This window comes from Daucus carota, chromosome 5, assembly GCF_001625215.2.
Source record: "Daucus carota subsp. sativus chromosome 5, DH1 v3.0, whole genome shotgun sequence".
Classification (NCBI taxonomy): domain Eukaryota; kingdom Viridiplantae; phylum Streptophyta; class Magnoliopsida; order Apiales; family Apiaceae; genus Daucus; species Daucus carota.
Window position 1 is genome coordinate 12,318,973 of NC_030385.2, and position 22,273 is coordinate 12,341,245.

The 22,273-nt window shown below is 41.2% G+C and overlaps 2 protein-coding genes and 1 pseudogene across 2 annotated transcripts; 2 read left to right on the top strand and 1 right to left on the bottom strand.

Moving 5' to 3' along the window:
• The first annotated feature begins 507 nt into the window (after nt 1-507).
• Nucleotides 508-1,059, top strand: LOC108220799 (non-specific lipid-transfer protein 2). Its single transcript, XM_017394660.2, has one exon. The coding sequence runs from the start codon at nt 586-588 to the stop codon at nt 883-885; it is 300 nt and encodes a 99-aa protein (XP_017250149.1). The 5' UTR covers nt 508-585; the 3' UTR covers nt 886-1,059.
• Nucleotides 1,060-6,137: 5,078 nt separating this feature from the next.
• Nucleotides 6,138-8,299, top strand: LOC108221343 (putative glutamine amidotransferase GAT1_2.1; annotated as a pseudogene).
• A 12,756-nt stretch (nt 8,300-21,055) lies between these two features.
• Nucleotides 21,056-21,985, bottom strand: LOC135152732 (uncharacterized). The gene has a single exon (XM_064093819.1). The coding sequence runs from the start codon at nt 21,983-21,985 to the stop codon at nt 21,056-21,058; it is 930 nt and encodes a 309-aa protein (XP_063949889.1).
• Nucleotides 21,986-22,273: the final 288 nt, after the last annotated feature.

Sequence of the window (22,273 nt, forward strand, 5' to 3'; positions counted from 1 at the left end):
ACTCGGACAGTCGCTTTGTCCATCTCAATTCTTTATATATGGTTTACATTGCTACACGTAAGACGCATATAAAATATATTTTCATAATTTGTTTTTAATTCTTCTTTATATACAGGTTTAGACGCATATAAAATATATTTTCATAATTTGTTTTTGAATTCTTCTTTATATACAAGTTTAGAACAGTAAATTTTTATTCAAAAGAAAAAAAATTCAAAATAATTTATTAGAAAAATATATTTTATGAGAGTATTATAATGCGTGCCGAGTCCCCGTCTCCCAATATAAACAGGAACAGAGGGAGTATAAGCCAAGCTTGACCCGTTGTGTGGTTAGTGGGTCATTCTGTGTCCGTTTTTCTCTCAGAATTCCAAAGCAAGATTTGACCTGTAACGTTCCTGTCAATTGACGTGAATGGCCACCAAATTTTGTTTGTTCTCCTCACGGACCACAACTGTGACACTACACTATTTTCTAGTACTTGTTTTCGTCTATAAATCGTGAGCTGCACAATTTAGTTCCACAATCGAAATTCTCGAAATATTCACTTCTCTCTTTTCTCGCCTCACCCGCACAGTATTCACAATGAAGAACGGAGGATACAACATGCAAAGTGTTGCACTAGCGGCGGTAGCTATGATGGTGGTGCTGATGGTGGCGGAAGTGCATGTGACGGAAGCCGTGACATGCTCTGCAATACAGCTCTCACCGTGCCTTGAGGCGATCACGAAATCGAAAGCACCGTCGGCTGCCTGCTGCAGCAAGCTGAGGGAGCAGAAGCCCTGCCTTTGTGGCTACGTGAAAGACCCTAACCTCAAGAAGTATGTCAACTCTCCTGGCGCCAGAAAGGCGGCCAGTGCTTGCGGTGTTACTGTCAGATGTTAAGTTGATTAAGTTCAACCTAGTACTACTATGTATGTGTAAGAAATAAATGTAGTCCTGTTAATTAGGACGACCAGCTGCACTTTGTTTTCATAAATCATATTGTAATGAAAAAGCTACTCTTTATAATGTGATGAGAGTTGGTGGCTGGCTCAAATAAAACGTTATGTTCAGATCTGGTGCTACTCAGTTACAGGAAAAAATATAGTGTTTGACGACTGTCAATTCGATCAATTAGATCTGATAGATTTTATTATGCTGATTTTACTATGCGGCATTTTCTTACGTATGATATTAGAATAAATCTTGATACACATCCTTAAACACTATAAACTCACTATCTAAATTATAGGACTAGTATATTGCACTATAAATAACTGTTTTTCTTTTTATTTTCTTAAAATGGGCCCGTGAGAGGCATTCTTTTAATACTAGTAGTGTAATTGTAGTGTATAAGGATGTGTGCTAAGATTTATTTATGATATTATGACTGCGTTAGACATAGATAAGAAGATAATTATGAGTAAGAATTTTTATTTTATATATTTTGATAAATTTTTTAATATTTACAATTTATTTGGTATTATTAAAACTATTAATATAATAATAAAATTATTATAAATTATTTTTTAAGTAGTACCCTACATGATTGGAAAATCAAAATTTCAAAAATAACAATAACTAACCAAAAAAAAGGATAGGATTTTCAATAATATGTAAAATCAAATTTCAAAAATAAAAATAAGTAACTAAAAAAAAGATAGGGTTTTCAACCTCTCATATTCTTGTATATATGACAGAAATTATATTCTTGTGTTTATATGACAGAAATTGACTTATAAATTTGTTATGCAAACGATACGAATAAGTTATTTCTGATTTACAAGCTGAGAAGCTGAGCTTATTATAAGGCCAATCACAAAGCCCTTAGAACACCCTTTTTCTCATCAAGAATATTCGTAAAATGATTTAACCGTTCACATAATTTATAATTCTAGTATGCTAAATTTTGATAGTATTCCTTCCGCCTCATTATATTAGTTTTATCTCGACTAAAAATATATTTTATACCACTTTTTCTATTCACAAACTAATTATATAATTACAATTATAATTTGTTATATTATCATCAATAGTTTATATAATATTAATATATAAATATTATATATATAGGGTTTGTCTAGTGTGTGCCCATGAGCACATGCTAAGCACTAAAACTCATAAAATTAGTGTGTTTTCATTGGTGGTGTTGGTGTAAATGCAGGGGGGTCATCATTATTAAAGAGGTGTAAGCCAATCAAAACATAGAAAAATTATCAAATTTTGTGCTTATTGTGTGTCCATGGGTACATCATAGAAAAACCGATATATATATTCAATCTTGTCAAGTTCAACGAAAGGGTGGGAAGGTGGAGGATGGTTGAAGATGATGTTATGTGTGTCAGAACTAGTCTTGAAGTGAATGATTTGGAAAGAACATCTTCAAGATCTTGATTTGCTTTCTAGAGCGCAAAAAGAAGCAACTAAAGAGAGTTGATCATGGCTTTTCTGAGTTTTCAATAAGGTTGTCGCTAGCTGGCCTGTTTTTTGCAGGAGTGCTAACGCGCATCCTTACGTTTTCTTCGCTTGCTCTTTAGTGGAGCCTTATGTACAAAGCCACGCCCCTTTCATATGATGAGAAGAAGAGAGGCTAAAGGCCTAATTGAACTATGAGCTAGAAGTCATTTTACTTTCGTTTGTTTGATCATAACTTTTTTCTTTTTTAAGAGCTCAAAGAATGTAAATATTAGTGAATCTTTAATTTAATCATAATAGTAGTTGTTTCACAGGCTTTTGAAGCAGGTTTGGTCACCGAGGGGGTAGTGGATGGAGCAATGTCTTCGATGACGCCATATCTGAGAATCCGCATTAATTGATATATCGTTATTCTCCATCTCTATTGACATCTCCCCTCAGTTTAGCTGTAGAGTTTCTAAGTGAAAGCAAACGCAACTATCTGTTTAATATCCTCCTTGTAACCCACTTTTAGTCAAATAAAAGGCCTACTCCCTCATTGCGACCTCATTATTTAAATTAAAATACAAACCTATTTCTTAGTTACCGGGCTGAGCGCACCTTTGGTTAATCTAGGTTTCGTAATCTGTACCTAGCATGTGTTAATTATGTCTATTGCTAAGTATTAACTATGTCTCCTGGTGTGAAAGAAGTTGGTTCCGCAGTTTTAAATTCTGTTGATCCCAACTAGTCCATCTCCATCATGGCATATGGCTTTCTTCTAGCAGTATTCCTTTAAGCCATGTCCATCCCAAGATGCAGATGATGGAAATAGAGCTAGAGAAGATATAGGAGAGCGTGATGAAATAGCATGGGGAAGGTCAGGGGCGGATCTAGGAAGAGGCACGGGGGGACACGTGCCCCCCCTAAAATTGTTTTTTGCATTTTTTCACCCCAAAATTATAGAAGTGCCCCCCCAAAATTTGAAAATATATAGATTTTTTCTGAAAATTTGCTTGGTGCCCCCCTAAGATTTTGGGTCTAGATTCGCCCCTGGGGAAGGTGATGTCTTATAAGGACTAACCCTCTAGCCTTCTTGCCTTCTAGGAGATGATAAAGCAATCTTAATTAGGATATTAAGGGAAGCAGTGAGTGGAGATTCTCCTGCAGAGAGCCGGGTGAGAGTAGACCTTCACGTCCGGTTCGGAGGGCGGGGATATCCCGACCCTAGTATCATTATGTCTTTGCAATTTACTTTGTTCGACTCTGTTAGTGACCTTTTCTCATATATATGTGGGACTCTTTTCTCTGATAGAGGATCGCTTCTTTAAGTTGTGCTTCCTGCTTTTTATTTTTATCGGAATAGATGCTTGATGCTTGCTCGCTATCTACTGAATGAGTCTTCACTGCCCGTCTGGCCCCTCTCTTTAATTTTAAAAAGCTTAAAGCTAGGCTTATCACGAATAGTATCGCTACTTAATTAGCGGGGAGGAGTATCTCATCAAAGTATGGGCATCATAGAGATCCTAATCCCGAATCCACGTTAATCTCGAATTTTTTTAATTGTGTATTTGGAAAAACCTTAATGTTCCATGTCGAACCGGATTTGAATCATATAAAGATGGACGGAACATGGAGAATACCCCTATCTAATTGTGAGCCTAGCGTTATCGGACAATCCAAGTGGTCTTTTGAGATGGGTACGAAACAAATCAAGCTAGTCCGCTCAAATTGATCATCGTGGTGATAAGGATGCCCTAAAATAGAGTTACCCTTCACTTGAATGAGACGGAGAAGGGTGAAGTTTCCTTGCTGGCGCAGACTGAAATCCAGAGGTCCACGAAGGAATGCCACAGCACTCCGTCCCCGTGTACACTTTATACATAAAATAGTAAAAAAATTAAGCAGAATTTGAAAAACGGTTCAGTTTAATTTATGACAGGTTTGATAATTTGAAATTTGTTTAAATTTTAGAAATTTATCAGATCTATTTCTTATTTATTTTTCTTGGAAAAAGTTTTTAGAATAAATTTTCAGAGAAACTTTTCTCAAAAAAGAATTCCAATAAATTCTTCCCAAAAGAAATTATATCATTTGTTCTTGAAAAATATTTTCTCTGTCCCCTTTTACTTGTCCCTCTTGGAAAAATTACGCATATTAAGAAAAATTTAGTTATTTGGTTTGCTTGTGTCCTAATAAAAGTACTGAATTAAATTAATTTATGTGTATACATATGTTAGTCAAACATAAAAACTTGTATGTAAAGGATATCTTTTTTGAAAAATATTCGATTTTTTTTCTTGAAACGAGAAATGAAATAAGTATTTTCAGACAATTTTTTTTGTCAAAAAAGAAATGTAAAAATGACGGATTATTAAACAATTAAAACTGATTTCTGCGTGGAGCGCACAGACAGAGCGACCCTTGATCTCAGGACGTATCTTGTGCATGCCAGCTGAAGCTTGACCAGTCTTGCATGCTAGTGCTGTCTCATGCACTATTCTCCACGTGTCAATATGCCACGTGGCAAGTCAACAAATTCCCGCAATTTCTTCCTTTTTCCGTAAGCCCTGGGAGTATATTCCGTTCCCTTTTTCTGCTTATGAATTAAAGGGAAATGTTATATCCAGAGCAAACTTTCAATTTCCAGAGCAAACACACCATAAAAAGACAAAATCGGTCTCGTGAATACACAATAACAACAAAAGAGAAAATAATGTGAAGGGTAATTTCGTTTTTTCATTCATTTTCGGCTCTGGAAATAAAAGTTTGCTCTTTATATAACATTTCCCGAATTGAATCGATAAGAAGTACTTAATGTACCTTTTGATCTATTCCCTCCCCAACACAGGAAACACTTTAATATTTAATCACCAATACATTAATTAAGTAGATCATCTTAAACTAGTTTTACATTAAGCAGATAATCTTAAAATAGTTTTTTCCTTTGGTCTTGCCTTGATGGCTTGCAAGACAATCCTTATGATTGTCTTGCCGATTGTAACACAGCAAGACAATGTGTCAGATTGTCTTACCGCACTTTCAGATTGTCTTACCTTCCCCTAGATTGTCTTGCCCATGGATTTGATTGTCTTATTAGTTGTAGACAATCTATTTTATTGTCTTACAAAGCCTAAATCAGCAAGACAAAGTGTCAAATTGTCTTAGCAAGCTAGGGATTGTCTTTGCCACAATTGTCTTAGTAGTTCAAGGGTTTTGCCTATAAATATGGTTTCCCCTCATTCATTTGTTCTTGTTCAAAGTGTTGTAAAGCTTTCAAGTTGTGCTAAACTTGTTATTCGTTAAATCCACAGTTTACTGTGCTTTGATCATTCGGTTGTTTTGTTTTGCTAAGTTAGAATACTTCCTGTCAAATTTATTCTATGAACTAGTGGACATTAAAACGAACCATACTAATTATATAACGACTTACATATTGTTATATTAATTAATTAAAATCTGATTAACAAGTTAAACTCTAATCAGATTATTTCGCCGCGATTATTTTGTGACGATTGTATTCAACTTTCCCTTCTATAATCGTTCCAGGACCTAACATAAAATAAAGTGTGACTCTTTTTGTTAGAAAAGTGTAGCTATTAAATCTTCTGAACAGTTGATTTGTCACCATTGAACCTAATACTGTATGCGCTTTATCCTTCTCCTATTCGGCATCATATGATTTATTTAATTAAATCAGACAGAAGTCAGATCGGACAGTATAAAAAAATTAAGAGGAAAAAAAAAACTAATTTTCAGTCATGGCTGACCTCTCTGTAATTCTGCCTCGTGTACTCATCGTCTCTAGACGAAGCCTTCGCAAGAACAAGTTCGTAGACTTCGTGGGTACGTCGTAATCACCATGCTTATTTTGTGTTAATCGATTTCTTCATCATCTCTCTGTTACAAATTTAATTAATTAAACTTATAATGTTCGTTAGGAGAATATCATCTCGATCTTATTGTTCGTTATGGTGTTGTCCCTGTTATAGTCCCCCGTGTGACTGGGGGTCCACATGTTGCTAGATAGCTTTGAGCCCATTCATGGGGTTCTTTAGGAGAATATCATCTCGATCTTATTGTTCGTTATGGTGTTGTCCCTGTTATAGTCCCCCGTGTGACTGGGGTCCACATGTTGCTAGATAGCTTTGAGCCCATTCATGGGGTTCTTTTATGTGAAGGTGAAGACATTGATCCATCTCACTATGAAGCTGAGGCTTCTGGCTTATTACCAGAAGAGTTAGAAGAGATTTAGAGATTGCATGCAAGTGACACAGTTATTGATAAAGAGAAAGATGCTATTGAATTGAGTCTTGCAAAACTTTGTCTAGAAAGGAATATACCTTACTTGGGAATTTGTAGGGGGGCTCAGGTTTTGAATGTGGCTTGTGGGGGTACTCTCTATCAGGACATTGGGAAGGAGTTGGGAAGGAACTGTCCTGAATATCGGAGAGTGGTGCATATTGATTATGAAATTTATGATGGCCATAGACATGTGGTTAGGGTGGTGGAGAACACGCCTTTGAGTGAGTGGTTTCGTGATTCTTTGGATGGGGGGAAGGTGGAAATTCGGGTTAATAGTTATCATCATCAGGGAGTTAAGAAGTAGGCTCAGCGGTTTGTGCCGATGGCATTTGTACCTGATGGATTGGTTGAGGGGTTTTATGACCCGGATGCTTATAATCCAGAAGAGGGTAAGTTTATTATGGGGCTACAGTTCCATCCGGAGCGAATGAGGAAGCCGGATTCAGATGAATTTGATTATCCAGGATGCCCTGCTGCTTACAAGGTATCACAGTTCTTTGATTTTTTTCTCTGTGGGAAATATTATTTGCTCTTTAGGCATTATGAAGAGTATCCTTCCTGTTCTGTTATTCTGGTGTGTAGTATCTGATAAAGCCACAAATATGGCCACGTAGCTGCCTCCGTGTATTGTGTTAAATGATGGTGGGCCCCTGCAAAACAATGCTTGACCGGGGGTTTGGGCCGGCAAGCACCTCCGGCGTGACAATCAGTCTATTGATTCTTTTATGAATAATATTTGAGTGCAGTATTGAATGGCTTACCCTCCTTCGTTTCTTGCAGGGTATTTATAGTATCTTCTACACGGCCTCACGTGCTTCTCCTCATGCCCCCCGAGCCGTGATGGCGGGCTTGCTAGGTGCCCCCCGAGTCATGACTGTAGGTTTAAACCGGGGCCCACAGCCTGCTTTCGTGGGGTCTCGGACACGTGTCTCTGTTGCGATATGCTCCCTTATCATTGCCCCCCTACTTGCCTTCGGTGGACTTCGGGGAAGTATGTATGCGGGATTTGGGTCTGTTCTTCGACCCCGGGTGACACGTGAGTTTTCCCCTCTGGTCGTTTTGTCTATTTAAGGGAGGGCTCTGCCCCTCACTTTGCATGTCCCATTCTTCCTGTGTTTACTTTACTTTTATTTCTCTGGTTTCTTGTCTTACACTCACTGCACTTGACAACATGAGTAGGTCCCTTGACGAGTGTGACGCGATCCTGGATTTGATGTGCGATTGTTGTCGCATGAGCGTGGAAAAGACTCGCTGGTATGGTGTGAATGTTGGGCGGCGTTATCGCGAGTGCGGAGAAGACGTTTGTGGGTTTCACAAATGGGTGGATCCTCCCCTTGGTCCTCGATCTTGTGAGTTTATCCGAGAACTACAGACTCGCCATACCGAGGAGAGGGAGGAGTGGACTCATCGTAGGGATTGCTTGATCGAATGGTACAATGGTCGTCTCGCCGGGGAGAAACGCAAGTTCAAGGAGGCGCTAGCTGGGTTGTCTATCCTCTGTGATGTCGTGAAGGATTTGGTGCTTGAAGCTGCAGAACCTGACCAGCCGCATGTTGAACCTCCGCTCTTCCCTGGTGAAGGTGGTAGCCTGGGTGACGCTATGGAGGATCTAGACTAGCTCTTTGTTGTTTTCCTTAATGTAACATCCAAATTAGCTTCTTTTGTAATGTCATGTTTCGAAGTGACCCGCTAAGTATGTCGATGGTTTATTTCTAGCGTTTAGGTCTTTTTGTTATGTATTCCGCCTACCTTGTATGTTTTTGCTACTTTGTTTTAGTGTTATATCTGCATGTTTCTCGTTTCTTTTTTATCTTTGTCCAAGTTTTATGTGCTTTTAAATTTGACTATTTGTGCAGTGCTTCGGTATTGGTCCTTGCCCCCCAGCGGAAAAGAGAGTGATCGTGAATAATTTTTGTGGGTTACCACCCGAATGAACAGTCCTGTCTTTTTCGCTTTATGTCGGTATGGGAAGGGTAAAAAGAAAAGAGAATAAACGATGGTATGTATTAGTGGTGAGTTTCAATTCGGGTGTGAGAATTTTTGGACTGGGGTTAGTTACTTCTTCCCTTTTATTTTTTACACTTTGTGGTAAGGCGAAGTAAAATGTGGTTTGGCTTGAAATAATTGAATTTTTAGGGGCTTTCCGTTGTGTTGGAAACCAGAAGTGAGAATTTTATTTTTTATTATTGTTATTTTTTATTTTGGAAAGAGGTTGAGTGGGGAACTGAAGAGTTTCTCACTTTTGTTTGACTAACCGTGTACTATTGGCCGTATGTCTTCCATTAGAAATCATGTAAAATTAGTCTCCACTAGTTCCTTGAAACTTCATGTCATAGTGGGCTACTAACTAGGATCTGCGTGTGTACTTGCGTTTTCATTTATAAAGCTTGTAAGTGTCATTGTTTTCTCTTTGTATTTTGTTTCACTGTGAGCGCTTATTGGGATACATTGCTTGGTTCGGTGTTTTGTAAGTGTTTTATATCTATTTTTTCTACTATTTCTTAGGTTGGATTTGCTGTGTCTTTTAGAGCTTGATAATGCCACCTGTTTAACTGCGTGTGCCTTTAGGTATACATGTGCTTTTTTGATCGCGTATGCCTGTACTTGTAATACTGTTGTTTTATTGGCTAGGGCTTGTAGTGTGGGCTGATGTCTTTATCTATGAATCTTATAAGAGTTTATGTTTGTGTTGTTTCGTTGGCTTGCTTTACATATATTAGCCTGTGAATCGTTTCTGTGGTTTGGTTGATGTATCGCCTTGTTTATATTCTTGTGATTCGGATGTGTAGGGTCTTTGTGTCGTTTGACTCTGTGTGTGTGGGTGAATCTCTTGGGAACTTTTGGTCGGGGATTTTAAGCAGCGTCTAACTTGTGTTTGAGGTTATTTTTAGATGGCTGTCGAAACTGGATCATCCGTTGGTGGGGGTAACTCTAATATACGGACTGTAGCAAGTCTTTTAAAAGAAGACGGGTCATGGGCCGACTCGCCTCGTTTTCAGGTGCCTGAGAATGTTCGAGTGGATAAAGAGGAATTTTTCCGTAGTTATCACGATTATTACCGTGAGCGTGATATTGAGCCGCCTTTGTTTGATGAAGGAGAGTTGAATGTGCGTTTCGCGTGCTATGACAGTCTTCAATATCCAAGTAGTTTTAACGTAGCTGAACACGGGGATAAAATTTCTAGGGCCTTTCAGATTGGGGGTGATTATGAGTGGAGAGTGCCTCTGGAGAGTGAACGTCTATACAGTCGTCCCCGCGATGGGTTTATCGCTATGCCCATATCCCACTTTAAGGCTGGTTTGCGTACTCGGCCCCATCGTTTCTTTATCGCTTTGTTCAAGCAGGAGTTTAGGTGTTCTCCTGCGCAATTTTCACCTAACGCCATACGATTAATACTCTGGTTTATAGCTGCCTGTCATCGGCGTAAGAGGCAACCAACGTTCAAGGCTTTCTTTTCCATCTTCTATGTGAAGGGATCGCGGAAAGACCCTTTTTATGAACTTGTGCAGTATGGGCGGAATCATAGGTTAGGGACCGCTGTCGGAAGTCACCGGCCGGTTAATAAACCTAAATGCATGAAGAACTGGTGGCATGAGTTTATCATGCTGCGTGGAGGTGAATGGTCTTACATGCCGGGGTTCACCACTGAGTGTGTCTTGACGTACAAGGTTCCTCCTGAGTTGCATACACGAGAAGTTATGAGTGGACTGCATGCACTGGTTCATACTTTTGGGGAGCCTTGGGATGTCTCTGAGTTTTACCATGTTGAGAATCTTAAGAAGCATAATTGTGAGTTATTTTTTGTATATACACTATTTATGACTTTTGTTTGCGAATATGAATCCCATGCATGTGGACATCTGTGAGTTACTTTGTTTTTACTAGATGACTAGGTTGTGTCGTGTTTTTAACTTGTGGATTGATGACTATGCTTTCTTTATGCAGTATATCCGTCCCATTCGATGGATGACGCTGAACTCAACTGGCACTTGGATGAGGCTTCGCTTGGTGGGTTCATGTCGAATTACGCTCCAGTGCCTGATCATTTGCGGAAGAAGCGAAAGGCTCGAGTTGGTGCTGTGGGTTTGAGCAATGAGAATGTGGCGGACGAGTCAGAGCAAGGAGTGGAGATAACAGGTGAAGAGACTGATGGGGTGTTGGGTGATGAGAATACTATAGCGTCCGATTCTGAGGATAATATTCCGCTCATTAAAAGGAAATGATCTGATGAGGTGGAAACCTCTGTGGTGACGCCCAAGAAAATCCGCCGTCGTTTGGTGAAAAAGCATGGGGGTGAAAACGTGGGTGACGTGTCGTGTGAGGCGCCACCAACAAGTGCTTTAAATATTCCTGTAAGTGCACTTAGAGCTTGTTATTGTGTGTATTTATTTCTTATTCTATCGAGATCTGTGCTCTTTATATGCGCTCCTATATCTACGTTGTTTATCATGTTGTTTTTGTCTCTATCGTTTATATGAGTCTGCTTTCTGTCTGCCTATTTTTTGCAGGTGGAGCAAATTCCCCTCGATGTTTTTGAATTGGGTAGTGCAATTAGTAATCTCTCCGGTGATTTCTTTATGGGTCTCTCCAATGACGTGGATCCGACCAAAGATTTACCGCCGGTGACTGAGGCAGATGTTGATGTAATTGAGATTGGCGATGATGTCGGGGGGGTTAATCGTCCAGAGGGTATGAGGAAGGATTTCTGTATTGACGGAGGTGATGATGTTCGTGGTTCTGAGAGTGCGGCGTTGGGTGTGGGTGGAAACTCTGTGGATATTGTTTCTCCCTTGGACGTGGTAGATGAGTCTATATCTGCGCCTGGGGTGATGGGTTCGAATCCATTCGTTTTGAAATCTGTGGGGATAGGAGGTAGTGACCTACGTTCTCGCCCGAAGAAATTAGTTTCGTCCCGCCACCTCGGGTTGATGAACCGCGAGCAATTTCGAAAATCTCGGCAGGTTGTTTATTCAAGTTCATCGGATGATGAGGTTGAAGAACATCCAGAGACTGGTGAAAAGCGGACACGGGTGGGGTTCTTATTTAAAACTGTACCCCGTCCGATCTTGTCGGACTTCTTGACTGATGATGACAAATGGAAACTGGAAGGTTGCAGCCCCCGCCGTCGTACGAAGCGTGCGGAAAGGGTTGCTGGGTTGGTATGTAAAATTTCAGTATGCTGTTGCTTTTGTTCGTGCGATGGATTCTTATGTCCTTCGTAATATGAACTGAGTGATATTGTTAAATCTTGTCTTTTATGTCAGTTGGTAGGAGAGATATCGGGACTGAATGATTCCCTCACTGCGGAGCGTGAGCGCAGTGCACGGCTAATGAAACGGAAGCGTGGCTTAGAGGAAGAATTAAAGAAGCTGAAAGAGAATGCTCATGTTGAGCTTTGTTCTGAGAGAAGCAGATGGGAAGATACGGTTGCTGATCTGCGGAAACAATTATCCAGTTGTGAAGAAAGTTTGAAAGTTGGGCGAGAAACGGTCGTGGCTGCTGAGAAGAGGGAGGCTGAGAGTGCTGTCACGCTTCGAGAGCAAGTGCAGTTGGTTTCCGACTTGGAAAGTAAACTACAAGCTGAAATTACCACTGTGAAGGATATGAAAAAGGCTATGCAAAAGGTTCAAGAGCAACGTGACCAACTTCAGGTTGAATTAAATGCTATGCCGTCGAAGGAAGTCATTGTTTCTGAGTTTCGCTCCGGTGCTGTGTATAAAAAGGAGATTTTGGAGGCCCAAGCTGTTGGGGTTGCTGCTTATAGGGGTAGCCGTGAATTTTAAGATGAGCTGAAGCTTCATTCGGAAAATGCTGTCGCACAATACCAGGGTAGCTCTGAGTTTGCGGCTAAAATTGATGAGATCAGAGGTACGTTCATCTCTGAATACACCCGGAGTGTCGAGTTCAAGCAGATTGTGGGAGTGGAAGCTGGGAAGATGTCTAGGCATGTTGTTGAATGCTGTCGTGAGTTTTTCAAAGATGATCTAAAGCGTTCTGGTGATGAATTTGGCGACTTTTTCCTGTCTTTTGTGCGCCAGCGTCGCCGTCCTGACGGAGGCTCTTCTTCTCTCGGCTCTGTTTGTAAATCCTCCACTTGAGAGTGGGGGATAGTATGTGATGTAACCGTTGTACTATGTATTTATCTTTTAGCAGTCCCCTAGTACTTTTTGTCGGACATATCTAAGAGTTGGTCTACTATCTTTTGTGTGATGACACTCGTGTGTGTGTGGTCGCGTTTTGATCTATGATGAATACATGGGGCTTCTTATGATTTTATACTTGTGACATGATAAGATTTTTACTTTTTGTGTGTCTATTTGGCAGGTGTGTTTATGTGTTGTATCCGTGTTGTGGGGATAACCAACGTGATACAAGTGTGTCTTAGTTGTTTGCATTTTCACTTACGGAGTCTGCCTCCTTTCATGCATGCATGCCCCTTTGATGTCGGGGCCCTTATTTGTGTTCTGAGTTTAGTCGTTGGAAATTTGCGTATGAGAATTGTGATTGATATGCGCCATTTATTGTCCGCTGTGCTATATTTGAGCGACGAGTTTGGTGTTGTGCTAATATGTTGAACCCGTTTGTGTTATTTATGAGGGATGGGTTTGATTTTTAATGTGCGGGACCCGTTGCCCCCTTGTGAGCATTTTGCATTTGTTGTGAGTTTGTCGTTGATATGATTTTGTATGTATGTGTGCTTGAGACATGTAGGATTTACACAAAAGGTTTTCATTCACGTGGTGGATCTGTGCTTGTAGCATACATGTTTGAGAAACAAAAGATGATTTTGGATAATTACTTAGGCGTAAAACTTCCTTAACTTGTCTCCGTGCCAAGTGTTGTTCACTTCTGAATCGTCTAGTCATGCTAGTTTGTATGAGCCTGGGCGAAGTACCTCTTTGACCTTATAGGGGCCCTCCCATTTAGGCATAAGCTTTCCCGTGTTACGCGGGTCTGAAGCTTCGGTGGCTCGAAGGACTAGGCTTCCCACTTCAAAGGTGCGGATGCGGGTTTTTTTGGCGAAATGTTCCTTCGTTTTTTCTTTGTAAACCGCCATCCTATCGACAGCTGCATCACGGACTTCGTTCAGCAAGGTTAGGTTGGTTTGCAAACCCTCCGCATTGGTCTCCTCATCGAACTGGAGAAGGCGATGAGACGGAGACTGTTCGCAAAAATCTACACGCAAGCGCACGTGATCACAAGTAATATATTTGTTCGTTCCCACAGAGACTGGTGAATTAAGAATACGCACCTATGCAACAATGTATGAGCAATTTTCACTGCCAAGACAATTAACAAGGTTGGGTTCTTTTATACTAATAACTAAAATTACTAATCAAATTCAGAATAGGAAAACACATGGGATTCTAACTTCATTATCGAACTTATCTAGAATTGAAATTACTGATTAACATGCGACTGTTGATCCTAATCAGACAACACGAAAGTCATACATGCCAACTCTCGTTGCACACATATCATACCAATCAAAATCCGCAATTAAGACAGAAATCTCATGGACACCAACAAAGCTCAGACCCTATATCTCTATAGCGGTAGTGTAAGCAGAGAGGTTTAATAGCAAGTCATCTATCGTGATTACACAGGGTGATAAAAATAGTTCAAGTCTACCACAAATTATGTTTCATTCACATAATCCTATGTTTACATGGCATAGTTCTAAATTCAATCATCCACTCTCGCTTCAGAAAGAATTAACAAACAACTTAGAAGTTAGCTACGCTCCTACGAAGAATAAGCACGGCTCATGCAAAGAAATCAACGTACGTCGCAAGATCAAGTAATTAATATTCGTTACTAGATTACATCGATAAATCCATTAGAACCCCATGAAGGCGGTTAGTTCATAATCGAACTAATCGACATCATGGGTTCCAATGAAAGCATGATAGATAAAGGACAAGAATTAAACGAAATAAAAATACTTGAATTAATAATAAGGATCACACGTTACAGAATTGATGTTCACGATCTCGCTCGAAACTGTCACTTCCTCGCGAAGAACGATCTAATACAAACTGATAATGTGCTTGAATGATTAAAACTAACTTACGATATTGTTCTCTACTAAACTACTTCTACCAGGCTAGGGTTTTACTCACGAGAAATTAAATTACATTGACCAAGTCAACCGGGCCTCGACCGCTGCGAAAATCCGTCAGAAAAGCTCCAAAAATCGGCCCGGGGCACTTCTGCTGGGCGCGGCCGCGCTAAACTAGCGCAGGCGCGCTAGTGACAGCAGAAGGTAGCGCGGGCGCGCTAACAAGTAGCGCGGGCGCGCTACTGTCTGTCATGGTGGCCCTGTTTCTTCGTTTCTCGCTCGTTCTCGCGTGCATGTCCTTCCTCGCTCTAGTGCCACTTCCGTAGGTGATCACGGTTGCATTTAGCATATGCAACAAGCCCTTTAAACCCCTAGATAGCTCTAGTGGACGAGTGTGCTCTCGTGAGGGTTTGTAGAAGATATACCCACAAAATCCCAAGTCGCGATGAATCCACAATTCTCTATTCTTGCAAATAATGCACCAAAACCAACCTAAAATGATAGAAAATCACTTCATCACCTCAACTCGTGACCTGGACAGAAAAACACTAAAAACACATCAAAAGACACTAAACACTTAAGTACAACCAACCAATTTAAGTGGAAATGAAGGCCTATAAGTGTGTATAAATACCACTTATCACACCCCCAAACTTAAACTGATGCTTGTCCTCAAGCGTCAACGACACTAACAATAATACAATGCAATGCATGAATGCAACTACGTGATGAATGAGTGAACTATGAAGTAATTGCCTTGCCAATTATAATACCTCAGATTGTGCTAATGTTCTCGAGTTTCATCTCTCTCGCTACCAAGTCAATTACTCTTCTATTTACAAGTGTGGAGTGCCAGTGTGTGCAAGCATGCTCTTTTATTGAGACAAGACAAAACTACTACTCCCACAGAATCCCAATCAAGAATCGTAAAAGTTTAAAACTAACACCCCGTCACTCAAGTCCAACTAAAGCCAAGGTCCCAAAGAATATCCACACCCTTCTATTTTATTACCTATATATTTTTTTTTCTATTGGTGATTAATTGCTTGGTCTAAGGTCAGAGCGCTTCGCAGTGTAAATGCGTTACGAACACCACAAGACTTCACACACCAATTATTCACTTTATTCTAGTGGTTTATTTAACCGTGCAATGGTTGAGATCCCTAAAGATTTATGCACTAGTACCCATGTAGCGAGTGTTGGGTCAACAATCCCAAACCACGAAGGGCTTTAGGTTGTTAGGCACAAAGTCCCCTCAGACTTAATTACTCGAGTACTAATGAGCTCAACCTAGTTAATTCTACCACTTATTTTTTTTTTAGTGAATTTATTTACTACTATTTTTTTTTTCTAGAAAGGTATATCTACCCCTCAGTTCCCCCAAACTTAAGATTTACAGACCTAAGCTGAAGGGTGCTCAATTCAATCCTAGAATTCATGGAATTTCGTCTAAATCCTATCTCAAGAACATATGTGAATTACAATTTCCAACACAAGCAATTTTCAAGTACTAACCTAGCATTGCAATTGAAACTACTAATCAAGAACTACGCACATAACTCATCATAGGCAATTAACTTGGCTTAACTTCATAATTCATGCAAATGCTCGTGATACTAACTACGACAATAAATAAAAAAAATGAGAAAAATAAAAATAAAAATAAAAAAAAAACATGAGAAAACATAGAAAACATGAGAAAAATAAAATAAACGTGAACTACATGAACTAACTAACACATGCAATAAAATATAATATATGCTCTTCCTTAGATTACCACCCCCAAACTTAAAATTTTCAATGTCCCCATTGAAAGTGATAAAAAGGCTAGAGCACCCACATACCTACTCGGAGTCCGAGTCCTCCCCCTCCTCTGCTGGAGGTGAATCAGGTGGAGGATACTGCATCCCTGCTCCGAATACTGGCCACTGAACTGTGACCCCCTGTGCCTGGAAAGCACTACCTAGAGCCTGTGTCAAGTCAAACGCAAACCTCTGGTGGATGTCATGCATGGTGTCCATCCGTCTCGCTAGTCGGCGATAATGAACATCTCCCATCGGTTCGGAGCTCCTCTCCGTCTGAGAAGTACCAGCTCCAGAAGCTCTAGTCTGCTCCCTCCTCACAAATGCTGGACGTCCCCCTGGCATCTCATCATATATGTATCCTAGGCCTCGAGGGTGGGGAACTCCTCCTTCCCACTCTGTCATCCGACTGATCGCCGAATGATCAATAGGTGTTGCCGGCAACTGTAATTGCTCGTTGGCTGGCCAACGCACACCACTCGATCGACAGAGCTTCGTAACAATTGTGCCATATGGAATGGCACCAGTGGTTCCTCCCTGTAAGAACCTCAGAATCCCCTGATGAATAACATGTCCCAGATCAATATACTTGCCCGAGACAATCCCAAAGAGCAGAATAGCTCTATCCACTGTCACCTCATGCCCATGTGAAGATGGCATGATGTTAGCACAGATGAAGGCGTTCCACGCCTTCGCATACCGGTTCAACGCGGCTGCTGGAAACGAAACATGTGCCGGCAAAGGAGGTGCAGTCATCTTCCAAGTCGTGTCCGGCACACACATATCATACACCAACCGCTCAAGATCAACCGGATCATCATCAAACCGGCGTTTAGCACGCCCGATCCTCTCAACAACCCAATCTTCTTCATTACGGCGCTTGGCACGCCCCCCAATCACTCTACGGATCGCCTCCGCACTATAATCCACCCGGATTCCCCGCACCACCGTGAATCCATCTCGATTCTCCTTGGCATTAACATAAAACTCTCGAATAATAGCCAAGGGAACCGCCTCCGGAGCCTCGCAAAAAGACTCCCAACCCCGTTCCTGAATCATGTTCAACAGCTCACCATCTTCCGCCGTGGGTAAGAATCCCCTCTCCTTAACTAACGACTTATTCATAAGCCGTTGAAACTCGGTTCGTGCACCATCGGAGGTGAACTCAACCTCACCCATCGAGGAAGAATCGCTAGATGTGGGGGCTTGGGTGCTTGGTCCTTGTGATCTACGGGCTCTTTTGGGTGCCATTGGTAGAGATTTAGAGTTGCAAGAGTTTTGTGTGTAGTGGGTTTGAGAGATTTGTAGGTGGTTGTGTGTATGGATGTGTATATATGATTAGGGTTTATAGAATTATAATGGGAATTGGAGATGGGTTTTGTGTTTATATAAGGATTGGAGAGCTGAGTTAGGGTTTTAGAGGATATATTTCGGGCTAGGCATGCAAAATTAGGATTGTGGGCTTTTAAAAACGAAAATAAAATATTTTTGGGAGAAAAATCGATTTTCTGGGCAGTCAGTAGCGCGGCCGCGCTAAGTGTAGCGCGGGCGCGCTGTACACTTTAGCGCGGGCGCGCTGGACACTAGCGCGGGCGCGCTAGTGTCTGACATCCAGGGCTGATTTTTCTCGTTTTCTGTGTTTTTGAGGTTTACAATGGTACAATGTGGTTCCAATGCGTGGGTTGCCTCCCACGAAGCGCTTGTTTAACGTCGTTAGCTCGACGTGAAGTCCAGAATTAATCCGATTCCGATGAAGTATCCTGTGGAGGATACCTCGTTCCATAACCAAACGAATCCCAAGTAACATTTACATCTAGTGCCAGGAATGCTTCAGCAAGAGAGTCCGTTAATATATCAGCAAAGCGACCAATTCGTTCTTCCACCGCGTCAATACGCCTGATTATCCTTCAGTACTGTACTTCATTCAATGTTGAATCAGCAGGTGATTGAATTACGGATTGGCTACTCGCACTGCTAGAAAGTAGAGGACAAGTGTCTCCACACGCATTAGGAATTGAGTTTGAGTGAGCTCTAATTCTGTGCCAGTTAGTCATCTGAATTTCCTGAGTGACTTCGACCGCTTCATCATTCTCTGATTTTTCCTCTTTTGGAATTTTCCACTTTAGGTCTCTGTGCTCAGCAGCAGCCAGGTTCTCTATCAGTTCGTAAGCATCCTCGAAGCTTTTGCTCCACAAGTTTCCTCCAGCTGCCACGTCTAACTCTGCTCTACATTGATCATTAAGACCCCTGTAGAAATAATGAATTGCCATTCCAGGAGGCATGCCATCTTCATTGAGATTTGCGAGAATCTTCTTGAACCGGTCCCAAGCTAAACAAAGATATTCTCCCGAGAATTGAGAGAATTTACTTTCGGTGTTTCTGATAGCTGATACTTTAATTAGAGGATAAAACCTGGTACAGAATATTTTCTCCAACTGGTTCCAGCTATTAGTAGTGCTTGCCGAGAGAGATAGAAACCACGATCGTGCTACATCACGTAGCGTGAACGGAAAGAGTCTCAGCTTCACCAGATCCTTAGGTCCGATATTGAAGTCCAATGAATTACAGAATTCCTCAAAGTTCCTTAGATGCAGGTTTGGGTCCTCAAAAACAGACCCTCCAAATCGGATAGTATCCTGCAACCTGAGAATGGCTGATGGCTTGATTCGAATACCTCTTGCTGATATAGCTGGCTCAATTGTGTCGGTCTGATTATCAATTATATTCAAACGAGAAAATTCCTGTGACGCCTCATCAACTGTTGTCTTTGCATAGTCCATTGTTTCCGAATCAGAAGAAGAAGTAGAAGATGAATCAATTGCTTCCTTACGAGCTTTAGAACGTGTGAGCATAAACGCGATCCAAGTACCTGAAATAAAGAAAATAAGAAAAGTGAGAAGAGAATAGAATCCTAGTCAGTGAATTTTAATGCACACTGATGACAAGTACATAAACTAATTAATTAACACCGAGTCCCCGGCAGCGGCGCCAAAAACTTGTTCGCAAAAATCTACACGCAAGCGCACGTGATCACAAGTAATATATTTGTTCGTTCCCACAGAGACTGGTGAATTAAGAATACGTACCTATGCAACAATGTATGAGTAATTTTCACTGCCAAGACAATTAACAAGGATGGGTTCTTTTATACTAATAACTAAAATTACTAATCAAATTCAGAATAGGAAAACACATGGGATTCTAACTTCATTATCGAACTTATCTAGAATTGAAATTACTGATTAACATGCGACTGTTGATCCTAATCAGACAACACGAAAGTCATACATACCAACTCTCGTTGCACACATATCATACCAATCAAAATCCGCAATTAAGACAGAAATCTCATGGACACCAACAAAGCTCAGACCCTATATCTCTATAGCGGTAGTGTAAGCAGAGAGGTTTAATAGCAAGTCATCTATCGTGATTACACAGGGTGATAAAAATAGTTCAAGTCTACCACAAATTATGTTTCATTCACATAATCCTATGTTTACATGGCATAGTTCTAAATTCAATCATCCACTCTCGCTTCAGAAAGAATTAACAAACAACTTAGAAGTTAGCTACGCTCCTACGAAGAATAAGCACGGCTCATGCAAAGAAATCAACGTACGTCGCAAGATCAAGTAATTAATATTCGTTACTAGACTACATCGATAAATCCATTAGAACCCCATGAAGGCGGTTAGTTCATAATCGAACTAATCGACATCATGGGTTCCAATGAAAGCATGATAAATAAAGGACAAGAATTAAACGAAATAAAAATACTTGAATTAATAATAAGGATCACACGTTACAGAATTGATGTTCACGATCTCGCTCGAAACTGTCACTTCCTCGCGAAGAACGATCTAATACAAACTGATAATGTGCTTGAATGATTAAAACTAACTTACGATATTGTTCTCTACTAAACTACTTCTACCAGGCTAGGGTTTTACACACGAGAAATTAAATTACATTGACCAAGTCAACCGGGCCTCGACCGCTGCGAAAATCCGTCAGAAAAGCTCCAAAAATCGGCCCGGGGCACTTCTGCTGGGCGCGGCCGCGCTAAACTAGCGCAGGCGCGCTAGTGACAGCAGAAGGTAGCGCGGGCGCGCTAACAAGTAGCGCGGGCGCGCTACTGTCTGTCATGGTGGCCCTGTTTCTTCGTTTCTCGCTCGTTCTCGCGTGCATGTCCTTCCTCGCTCTAGTACCACTTCCGTAGGTGATCACGGTTGCATTTAGCATATGCAACAAGCCCTTTAAACCCCTAGATAGCTCTAGTGGACGAGTGTGCTCTCGTGAGGGTTTGTAGAAGATATACCCACAAAATCCCAAGTCGCGATGAATCCACAATTCTCTATTCTTGCAAATAATGCACCAAAACCAACCTAAAATGATAGAAAATCACTTCATCACCTCAACTCGTGACCTGCACAGAAAAACACTAAAAACACATCAAAAGACACTAAACACTTAAGTACAACCAACCAATTTAAGTGGAAATGAAGGCCTATAAGTGTGTATAAATACCACTTATCAGAGACCCCACTTCAACTGGCAGTAGAGCCTCTGTTCCATATGAAAGCTTGAACGGGGTTTCTTGCGTGCTGGTTCTTGCCGTAGTCCTATAGGACCATAAAACACTAGACAACTCCTCGGGCCATTTCTTCTTCAATCCCTGCAATCTTTTTTCTAAGCCGCGTACTATGATCCGGTTCGTCACTTCGACCTGTCCATTGCTCTGTGGATGGCATACTGAGGCTTTGCGGTGCTTGATTCCTAGATCTGATAAATATTTCGTGAATTTTTTCCCCACGAACTGAGTTCCGTTGTCCGACACCAAGGTTATTGGCACTCCGAACCTGGTAACAATGTGCTCTTTGACGAACTTGATGGCATCCTCTTGAGTGATGTTTCGTAGTGCTTTGGCCTCCGCCCATTTGGTCATGTAGTCAATGGCTACCATGACGTATTGGAGCTCGCTCTTTGCCTTTGGGAATGGCCCCATGATGTCGATTCCCCACAGAGCGAACGGGATTGGAGAAAAGATAGACGACGGCATCGCCGGTTGCTGGCGGGGTACGTTCACGAAGCGTTGACAGTTTTCACATTTCTTGGCGAAACTCTTACAATCAACTGCCATTGTGGGCCAGAAGTATCCTTGTCTGAGGATTTTGTGCGCCAAGGCCTTTCCCCCCATGTGATCTCCGCAGATTCCTTCATGCACCTCTCTCATGCAGTAGTCCGCTTCCTCTTTATCGATGCATTTGAGGATTGGGGCATCAAAGCTTTTTTTGTATAGGCAATTGTTTTCCAAAAAATAATGGGCGGCCTGCCTACGAACCTTGGCTGCGGCGTTTTTGTCGGGTGGTAACGTGTTGTCCTTGAGGAAGTTGATGACGGGTGTCATCCATGAGGCATCGTCTTGGTGAATTTCCATGATTTGGGACCCTTCGATTGTTGGTGTATGTAGTTGTTCGAAATAGACAGCCGCTGCTAACTCTTCTTTTGCTGAATCCGCAAGCTTCGATAATAAGTCCGCCATTGTGTTGCTATTCGATCAATCTGATGCATGTCATACTTGATGAGCGCCGTTAATAGACTGCGGGTAATGACATTATATCGAAGCAGAGTGGGATCATGTATATCGTATTCTCCACTCAATTGGTGAACGACGACCTGCGAATCGCTGAAGATTTGTATTTCCTGCGCCAAGAGGCTGGCAGCT

Bases quoted from the DNA above. Each gene is read 5' to 3' on its own strand.
- LOC108220799 (XM_017394660.2), top strand. From the start codon at position 586: ATGAAGAACGGAGGATACAACATGCAAAGTGTTGCACTAGCGGCGGTA.
- LOC135152732 (XM_064093819.1), bottom strand. From the start codon at position 21,985: ATGGAAATTCACCAAGACGATGCCTCATGGATGACACCCGTCATCAAC.